Raw genomic sequence first — 10431 nt, forward strand, 5'->3', positions numbered from 1 at the left:
CAAACCTGAATAACACAGCTCCTAAGTGGGCAGGGTCTTGAGTTTGAAGCATGCTGCGCTTCGCCCAATCAAAATGGAGTGGGCATGACCAAGAGTCAAGCGGTGTGTGGAAGACCGATACTGCGTGAGGAAATTAGCATAAAAGGGAACTCTGTTCCAGCGGAGCCCCTTGAGTTTCCTGACTAGTTTCATTTATCCTATGACTCTGTCTGTCCCTCTCTCTCTCTCCCCTACACACACACACACACACACACACACACACACACACACACACACACACAAACACAATACAGTATACACACTTGCCCAAGGGCACCCATAATCACAGGCACGTGAGGTGGTTCTAAAAATCCATTTATCTCAAAACTCTCTGAAAATCTCTGAAACCATGCTGTATTCAACTGCTAATGCCTACATAACAGAACATGATAAAAACTAACTCTTTTAGACAGAGAAAGCACACATTCTATTAGTTCTTTTGAGATATTTTGTGTTCACAAAGTCCTAGCAGAAAATAATCCTCGGCTCTTGAAAGATGAGCCAGAATCCTCAAAAAAAACCTTGTCAGAAGCTACCTACTGATTGGAAAAAACAGCTAATTCCACCACTGCAGTGCAGGCTCAGAATCTCCCTTCCCCAGTGGCGCTGGAAGTACTTTTAGGTAGGGGGTGCTGTAAGGAAGGGAAAATTTGACATTTTTTGGACTTTCATCCATATTTAGAAGAATATTTAATTTTAAATTAACATTAGGATTATACTGTTGTGATGTCATTATTCAGTATCTTCTCCTTTTCTCATTCACTTTCATGTAAGCACCTGCTCTCCCTTTAGTCGTTTTACACTACAACAGACAGCAACACAGGCATAAACACTGAATTTATTATTATTATTATGGAAAACCAGATTATGATGAAAATCAAACACTTTTGAAGAGAGAGCGTATGAAATAAGATTAGAGCTGGGAAGCACAAACTGTTTTTTAATACATCTTGTTGGTGGTATAAACACAAGACAGTCAAATCCAACAATTTTGAAAATCCCATTTCTTGCCACCAGGGGGTGCTGCAGCACCCTCAGCACCCACCTTCCAGCTCCCTTCCCCCACTCTGGGAAAAAGCTCCGAGCAGGTAGAAGGGGGCGCGGCCATGCAGGGGGTGGGGTGGTATGGATTAGGGACCATGGTGAAAGTGCTGCAGCCCAGGCAGCCAGAAAGCCAGAATTAGAAAAATTATTTCACTATTATTTAAAGACTTAAGACGTTGTTCTGCTTATTTTTGGTCTACTATTGTAAAATAATAGTAGGCCTATTATCGTGAAAAAGCATTTGTAAAAAAAAAAAAAAAAAAAAAAATGATGAGCCCGAGTCGGAGCCAGATGTGCACATTTTTCCGCAATAAAACAACATTTTCATCTTTTGATATCCTGGCCTCGTTTTAAAGTGGGCATAAGAAATGGAGTCTCGCTTAGACGCCTGTAGTCTCGCTGACTCGTTTTTCTTCCCCCACTCTTGGTAATTGGATTAGTTTGCGCTTTGCGTCATGAAATCTCCAATTGTAACGCTGTCTCCTTCAATTAACACATGTGTTTTATCACATCGTGTAGCCAAAAATACCACCTAACAGGAAAACCAGGGATTTTCTTATCTTTCCCGTAAAAAATCAAACTACTAGTTGGGGTAGATTTACTGTGTTAGCAGTGAATCTCAACCTTTTCATATCAAGGAGCCTAATTCAGTCCACATTAGAGCCACAGACCCCCATTTGATGTTCGTCTTTTGGACCCAAATAGAGAGATAACCGTGAAACTATAATTAAAACAGCCATTCTTCTACATTCTTGTAAATTAAATAAATGCGAAGTTTAACAATCCGTCAATTTGCTGGGGACCCCCTGGAACACTCTCAAGGACCCCATGTTTGGAACCCCTGTATTAGCATACATGACACAGTAGCTGTGTAGATATAGTTCAGGCAATTATGTTTTGTCTAATAGGCCCACAGCTTCATGTTACTAATCTTCTTTCCTTGCATTTTCTTTACCTGATATGATGTTATCTTATCCACAGATTTATTTCAGCTTTTTAGGTGCGACCAGCAGCTCTGTCGGTTGCTCGGTTGGTTGGTGTGCACTCGCGTGCTTGTCTCCTATGTCTCTCTCCTGTGTTTCCAGCTAACCATCATCTCCCATGTCTCTATCTCCTGTGTCTCCAGCTAACCATCATCTCCCATCTCTATCTCCTGTGTCTCCAGCTAACTAGACTCAGCCCTTAATCCGTTTCACTCCTGTAAGCCTGAGAATATTACTATTTAAATCTTTGCATAACGTTAGGTGGCGCTGTTGGAAGTCTTGCATCGGAGAACCAATCATGAGTGTTGTGGGCGGGCCTGCTTTCTGGGAGCAGATCTCATGCAGAACCGGTGTCTCGCAAAACATCGTCGCATTTGCGGAGAAACATATTAATCACGTAGAAACAAACATAACCTGTTAATAGGACGTGTTTCATCCGGCCCCGGCGGCTAGAGGATCTTTCCCCCAGCGATAAACCCAACTCCCGAGGCTAACGTTACAGAGCCTGCTGAAGACTTCACAGTAGCAAGCGGACCACTTCCGGGTAGGAAAAATTATTGTAAAATAAACCACAGCTATAAATTTTGTTTGGAGCATATCAGCTTCATGCTCTGTGTTAGGACTATGATAAATGGCATTGCCGCTACCAAATAAAATTCTAATAATAAATGTAGGCATGTCTGCTGCCGGCGGTTCTCGCCGGGCTCGGACAGACAGTTTCTGACAGTGAAATTCCCAGACGTTTCGCAGCTCACCAAACGTCTGGGAGCCGAGACTACCAGCTAACCATCATCTCCCATCTCTATCTCCTGTGTCTCCAGCTAACCATCATCTCCCATCTCTATCTCCTGTGTCTCCAGCTAACCATGTCTCCTGTGTCTCCAGCTAACCATAATCTCCCTTGTCTTCCTGTGTCTCCAGCTAACCATCATCTCCCTTGCCTTCCGTCTATGTCTCCAGTTAACCTAATCTGCCCTGTGTCTCCAGCTAACCATCATCTCCCTTGTCTCTCTCCTGTGTCTCCAGCTAACCATCATCTCCCTTGTCTTCCTCCTGTGTCTCCAGCTAACCATCATCTCCTTGTCTCTCTCCTGTGTCTCCAGCTAACCATCATCTCCTTGTCTTCCTCCTGTGTCTCCAGCTAACCATCATCTCCTTGTCTCTCTCCTGTGTCTCCAGCTAACCATCATCTCCTTGTCTCTCTCCTGTGTCTCCAGCTAACCATCATCTCCTTGTCTTCCTCCTGTGTCTCCAGCTAACCATCATCTCCTTGTCTTCCTCCTGTGTCTCCAGCTAACCATCATCTCCCTTGCCTTCCGTCTATGTCTCCAGTTAACCTAATCTGCCCTGTGTCTCCAGCTAACCATCATCTCCCTTGTCTCTCTCCTGTGTCTCCAGCTAACCATCATCTCCCTTGTCTTCCTCCTGTGTCTCCAGCTAACCATCATCTCCTTGTCTCTCTCCTGTGTCTCCAGCTAACCATCATCTCCTTGTCTTCCTCCTGTGTCTCCAGCTAACCATCATCTCCTTGTCTCTCTCCTGTGTCTCCAGCTAACCATCATCTCCTTGTCTCTCTCCTGTGTCTCCAGCTAACCATCATCTCCTTGTCTCTCTCCTGTGTCTCCAGCTAACCATCATCTCCTTGTCTCTCTCCTGTGTCTCCAGCTAACCATCATCTCCCTTGTCTTCCTCCTGTGTCTCCAGCTAACCATCATCTCCCTTGTCTTCCTCCTGTGTCTCCAGCTAACCTTGTTTCTCTCATATGTCTCCAGATAAGCATCATCTCCTGTCTCTGTCCTGTGTCTCCAGCTAACCCTGTCTCTCCTGTGTTTCCAGCTAGCGCTCCGTGAGGATGGGTGACTGTGATGAGTGAAATTTTACGGAGACAGCCCCCCCGTAATTGTGTGTGCAGAAAAAAAACTAAATTTGAGCACTTTCAATGACCCATGTCTATTTTCAAAAACTTTGAATGCCTTGATTTCTACTTTTCAAATTCATAAAACTTTCAAGGATTTGAAGGACCCATGGGAACCATGATATATGTTGAAAACTGACAAACAAGAACTTACCACAATGGGAAAGGCTGTTATCCACAATGAATGTTGTTGGAGGCAATGGCTGGAAGAATCCGGCAGTCATGGCATCTCTGTTGTGGAGGACATGTCTGGTGTGCATGCTGACATCACATTCGGCACAGAAGAAGGGGCATGGTCGACAGTCACGGCAACGGACAGCAGCTGGATTGCTCCCACACTGTTGGCAGATGTGTGTTGCCACATTTTCTTTTGCTGCTGTGGTGTTCACCAGATGGGGTCTCTCTGCCCTCCAACTCTCTGAAAAGAGACTTTTTCGTGTGCTCCAGTTTGCAGAAGCCAGAAGAGGAGCTCTTGGTGCTTCCTGCTCATCATCCAATGAATGCTGGAGATCTTGTAGAAAACATTCTGTTAAAATAGCATGGAATATTCATAAAATAAAATAAAAGTCAGGGTTCCCACACCTCCTTCAACATCAAAGTTTTCAAGGATTTAAGACTCATTTCCCCAAATTCAAGGACCCAACATGGCATAGACATGGACTATTCTTTATATAGTAAGAATGAGAAGTGTGTGTGTGTGTGTGTGTGTGTGTGTGTGTGTGTGTGTGTGTGTGTGTGTGTGTGTGTGTGTGTGTGTGTGTGTGTGTGTGTGTGTGTGTGTGAGTCTGAGTGTGAGTGTGTGTGAGTGTGTGTGCGCGTGCGCGTGTGAGTGAGTGAGTGAGTGAACAGAATCTCGGCCGGCCATGGCTGTCGTTTTACTTACGATTGGGCTGAAACTTTCAGGGTGTGTAAAGACTGGGGTGGCGATTTGCCTGATGAAGACCCCTGTGTGGGTCGAAAGCTTGCAGTAGCTTTTTAAATTAAATATATTGGAGCTGCTCCAGTGTGCGGGTATTTCTCTATTTTTTCTATAAAGAGTGGGGTGACCTGACGGACCCAGATTTTTTAATTAGGTGATTGCCTTAATTACCTAATGATGTGATGTCATCAGTGATGATGTCATCAGTGACACACACACATGAGAGAGACTGAGGGAGAGAGAGAGCGACACATTGCGCGTGCGCCAATAGGGGAGGTGAGGCCACGCAGCAGCCGAGCTGCTGGGCCAGCTTGGCGAGCTGCAGGGTGGGTGAGCCTAGGAGATGCCTAGTCACTGTAAATGAGCTAGTGTTAAAGCTAATTGATGGCTAATGTTGAGTGTCCGGTGTTCACGGCAAGACTCCTCTGGAGCCGTTTCCACCGCTTCTGGACCAGGGGGCGTAAACCAAGAAAATGGAAACAGTTTACCGGATGCATATGCGTCAAAAAAAGATCTTCCGTGTAGCTAATGTTAGTTAGCTAAAGTCTGATTACAGTTACTTGGTTATACTAAGTTACATAGTACATAAAACAAAACGTTGATGCAATATGGCATCGCCACCTGTTCGTGGCGATAAGTTATCCTACACAACTCGAAATGAAGTTTCAATGGGAGAACAATAAAAATGTGGCACGTATCCAGTTTACAGTTCTGGCTGGGCAGGGTCTACGCCAGAACCATGCAGAGAGGTGTGAATCAAGTGTAATGGGAACCACCCTGGAGACACGAGGTTACGGCAACACTGTTCTCTCCGCAGAGGCAGAGCATTTTATGGTAAATGCGGTAGCAGTGCAGTGTCTGCGGAGAGCGGATAATCCCCCTCTGGCTCCTGTACTGTGTTGTTATGACAATGCAAATGGACCACCAGTGCTTCCTCGTTTAACCGTTATATATACTGACTGTCTGTGGAGGTCAGAGAAATTTCCCTTCGGGGACAATAAAGTTTATCCTGATCCTGACTAGAGTAAACAAAGACAGACTGTGCTCAATTGGAAATCCTGTGTAAAATCGGGGGAAATATCTTGTAGTGTAAATTAGGTATTAGTTAGGCTAATGGAGACACAATGAAGTACATACCAACAGTCTCTGGAGAAAAGGCCACCTCACTATTAGTGTCAGGAGCATTGAAGGGAGGATCTTTCTTCCGAGCCTGACCAGCTGTACCAGAAAAAAAAAAAAAAGATAAATACAAATCAACATTTATAACACTACAACTTCCTATTTGTCCCAAGGCTAGTGGCACATTTTTAGCCTGATTACCAGCCTGAAACGATTAAACCTCACTGTTCCATATTTAGATGGAGGGACAGTCTGGAGAGGACTAGTACACTTTTGATTTCCCAAAGCATAATGTGGATGGTCCAATTAATGTTGGTTATCTGCAGCATCGTATAGACAATGACAGCAAATGGAATGCTCACAGTAGAAGCAGATTGAAAAAAAATAAAGCTGGCTGCCCATTGGCAACACACTCAGAAAAGAATGACAAAAACACATCTAGGAAGGCTATCCACCAAAATCGTGGGTAAATGTTTGTACCAAAATATTCATGTAATAAAATATCTGGCCTGATGGCTCATAGGAAATTCCTTGTTTGTCTCGATGCAGTGTAGACCGTTTTTTTTTTCTCCACATCTAAATGGTTCTGTGAAACAGTAGGAGTGTTCGAGACAGGGTGACACTGTGTCTACATCAGAGCTACTCAAACTCCGGCCCGCAGTCCGCAACCAGACTCAGCTACATATTAATCCACACTGGACCTTGAGTCACATTAGTGTCCGACATTTTGACATCTTAATCCTGATAAATTTAATATAAATGTCAAAAATGTTATGATTGGTTCAAGTTTGATTGTTTCCCCCTTATAGTCCTTGATTTGATACACCCATATGTGGATAAACAATCTAGATCTTCAAAATACCTTGAATGAAATAACTATACTGACCCTGATTTGAATGATTCCTGCTTGATCTTGGCCTCACAGGGATTAAGTTTCAGAATCAGAATCAGAATCAGAAAGACTTTAATGATCCCCGGGGGGAAATTGGGACAAGTTACAGTAGCTCGCTCACAGAACACACATAGCATAAATAAAATAAAAATAAAAATAAAATAAAAATAAAATAAACCGTAGTAATGCAATATTAAGCAGTAAGCAGAAAAACACAACATACAGTAGCATAGAATAACTAGTAATACGATAGAAGCAAAAGCACAAATAAGTAGAATGTCTAAGTAGCGAAATACCAATACGTAGAGTAAGTATATACATTCCGTGTCAATTAACATTATTGCCTGTGACATATTGCACATATTGCACGTGATTTATATTAAGTCGGCTTGCCCTATACGTTACACGTGGCTCAGCCAGGCACAGTTAACCTATCGGCTGGCTCAGTCTCAGGGAGACTGAGCGTCTCCGAGGTGCTCTTTTAAGAGAGGCATTAAATAGACCAATGGCCACAGGCAGGAATGATTTCCTGTGCCTCTCCGTCTTGCATCTAGGTGGAATCAGTCTTTCACTGAACGTGCTCCTGTGTTTGACTAGCACGTCATGGAGTGGATGCGAGTCATTGTTCATGATGGAGCGTAGCCTGGACAACGTTCTCTTCTCTGACACCGCAGTCAGAGAGCCCAGATCCAGCCCCACAATGTCCCTGGCCTTACGGATCAGTTTGTTGAGTCTGTTGGCATCTGCTGCCTTCAGCCTGCTGCCCCAGCACACAATAGCATACAGGAAGGCACTAGCCACTACCGACTCGTAGAACATCCTCAGCATGGTCCGGCAGACGTTGAAGGACCTCAGCCGTCTCAGGAAGTAGAGACGGCTTTGCCCCTTCTTGTAAAGTGCATCAGAGTTCTTAGCCCAGTCTAGTTTATTGTCAATGTACACTCCAAGGTACTTGTAATCCTCAACTATGTCAACACTGACCCCGTGGATTGAGACAGGGGTCACCGGAGCCTTGACCCTCCTCAGGTCCACCACCAGCTCCTTTGTCTTTGACACGTTGAGCTGCAGGTGGTTCAGCTCACACCAAGTGACAAAGTTGGCCACCACATCCCGATACTCATCATCGTCACCATCTTTGATACATCCCACTATTGCAGAGTCATCAGAGAACTTCTGAAGGTGGCAAGACTCTGTCTGGTAGGTGAAGTCCGTGGTGTAGATGGTGAAGAAGAAGGGAGAGAAGACCGTCCCCTGTGGTGCACCCGTATTGCTGACCACTCTGTCTGACACACAGTTCTTCAGGCGCACATACTGTGGTCTGCCAGACAGGTAGTCCACAATCCAGGCCACCAGGGGGGCATCCACTCGCATCGCTGTCAGCTTCTCACCCAGTAGAGCCGGCCTGATGGTGTTGAAAGCACTGGAGAAGTCAAAGAACATGACTCTCACAGTGCTGGCCGGGTTGTCAAGGTGGGCGTAGGCGCGGTTGGTAAGGTAGATGACCGCATCCTCTACTCCCAGTCGGGGCTGGTAGGCGAACTGGAGGGGGTCAAGGGAAGGTTTGACCATAGGCCTGAGCTGCTCCAGGACGAGTTTCTCCAGGGTCTTCATGATGTGGGACGTCAAAGCTACCGGCCTGTAGTCATTGGAGCCACTGGGTCTTGGCTTTTTCGGTACCGGAACTATACAGGACATTTTCCACATCACGGGGACCTTTTGGAGACTCAGGCTCTTGTTGAAGATCAGCTGTAGTACATCACACAGCTGGGGGGCACAGGCTTTGAGCACCATGGGACTGACGCCATCCGGGCCGGCTGCTTTCCTTGTGTGTAGTCTCAACAGCTGATTCTTCACCTGGTCAGCTGTGATGGTCAGCGTGGGTGGGGGGGGGGTGGCATCATCAGCTCTGAGGCCCATCGGGGGGGGGGAGGGGGGGGGTGTGACCTCGTCACTGGGAGACGGGGTATGGCCTGGAGGATGAGGGGGGGGGGGGGGGAGGTGGGCCATTAGCCGGGGCCAGAGGGAGAGAGGGGGGGGGGGGAGAGCAGTGTGGCGGGGGCTGCTGTTTGTATACTGCAGTCAGGGGAGTCAGGGGAGGGGGCCTCCGGGCCAGCCGCATCAAATCTATTGAAAAATAGATTCAATTCGTTGGCCCGATCAACCCCCCCCCTCCACCCCCCCACCCCCCGCTTGGTTAAATCCAGTAATAGCTTTCACACCCCTCCACACTTCCCTCATGCTGTTTTGCTGGAGCTTTGCTTCAAGCTTCGACCTGTAGCATTCTTTAGCCACTTTAATGCTCGCTTTCAGCTCCCCCTGGATGGCTCGGATCCTATCTCTGTCCCCCGACCTAAACGCTCTTTTCTTGGCGTTCAGAATGGCCTTGATGTCTTTAGTAATCCAAGGCTTATTATTCGGGAAACATTTAATTTCCTTTGTGGGTATGTTGCAATCCACACAAAAGTTAATGTAGTCCGTAATGCACTCAGTGATCCCGTCGATATTTTCACCATGTGGGTCACAGAGTGCCTGCCAGTCAGTTATCTCAAAACAGGCTCTGAGAGCCTCCGTTCCTTCCTCAGACCATACCCTCACTGTCTTAGAGGTCACAGGCAGTGTTTTCACCCTCGGGGTATATCTGGATCTGAGGGAGACTAGATTGTGGTCAGAGCGGCCAAGCGGGGGGAGGGGTGACGAGGAGTAAGCATCCTTCACGTTTGCATACATCAAGTCTATTGTTCTGTCGCCCCTGGTGCTACAGCTCACATACTGTCTGAAGTTAGGCAGTGTCTTTGTCATTGTCACGTGATTAAAATCCCCTGAAATCAGTATCACTGCGCTCGGATGCTTGGTCTGTAAACCAGCAATGGCGTTGTGGATATTGTCACACGCTGCTGTCGGATTAGCTGAAGGGGGGATATATATTGCCACAACAATCACATGAGAATGTTCCCGTGGCAGATAATATGGCCGTAGACCTACAGCTAACAGCTCAGTGTCTGGTGAGCACAAGCGTTCTTTAATGCAGATATGAGCCGGGTTACACCATCTGTTATTTACTAGAATGGCCAGCCCACCTCCTTTCTTCTTACCGCACAGGGTGCTGTCCCGATCTGCTCGTATCGTTTGGAATCCGTCAATTGATGCATTAAAGTCCGGGATATCTTTGTTTAGCCAGGATTCCGTGAAGCACATTAAGCTGCACTCCCGAAATTCTCTCTGTGTCCTCGCCAGACCTGTTAGTTCCTCCATCTTATTCGCTAACGATCTTACGTTGCCCATAATCATAGAGGGGAGAGTTGGCTTGAATCTCCTACGTTCCTTTCTTGCCTCGTTTTTTCTCTGCCTCGTTCTTCTGCCCCTTCCCCTCCTTCCACGCCGTGCGTTTCTTGTTAATTCCTCTGGGATCAGCGGCACCGATGCCACCTCGCCGGCCGGCGAGCTTAGCGCCATCAGCTGTTCCCTGCTGTAAACAATAGCCCCATGTGTAGGCTCCAGCTGATGTCCCCGTGCGAAACAT

General features: G+C 46.5%; 1 protein-coding gene across 1 annotated transcript in view; it reads right to left on the minus strand.

Annotated features, from left to right (window-relative positions):
* The window catches only part of LOC310791622 (asc-type amino acid transporter 1-like), a gene marked incomplete at both ends in the record, with an annotated part of 16364 nt that extends 5933 nt beyond the window's left edge, over positions 1 to 10431 (minus strand). The window contains one exon of the mRNA XM_083653286.1: positions 10242 to 10431. Coding sequence (XP_083509412.1) covers positions 10242 to 10431 — 190 coding nt within the window. The remainder of the gene's footprint in view (positions 1 to 10241) is intronic.

The sequence above is a fragment of the Poromitra crassiceps genome, assembly GCF_964638095.1.
Source record: "Poromitra crassiceps genome assembly, chromosome: 16".
Classification (NCBI taxonomy): domain Eukaryota; kingdom Metazoa; phylum Chordata; class Actinopteri; order Beryciformes; family Melamphaidae; genus Poromitra; species Poromitra crassiceps.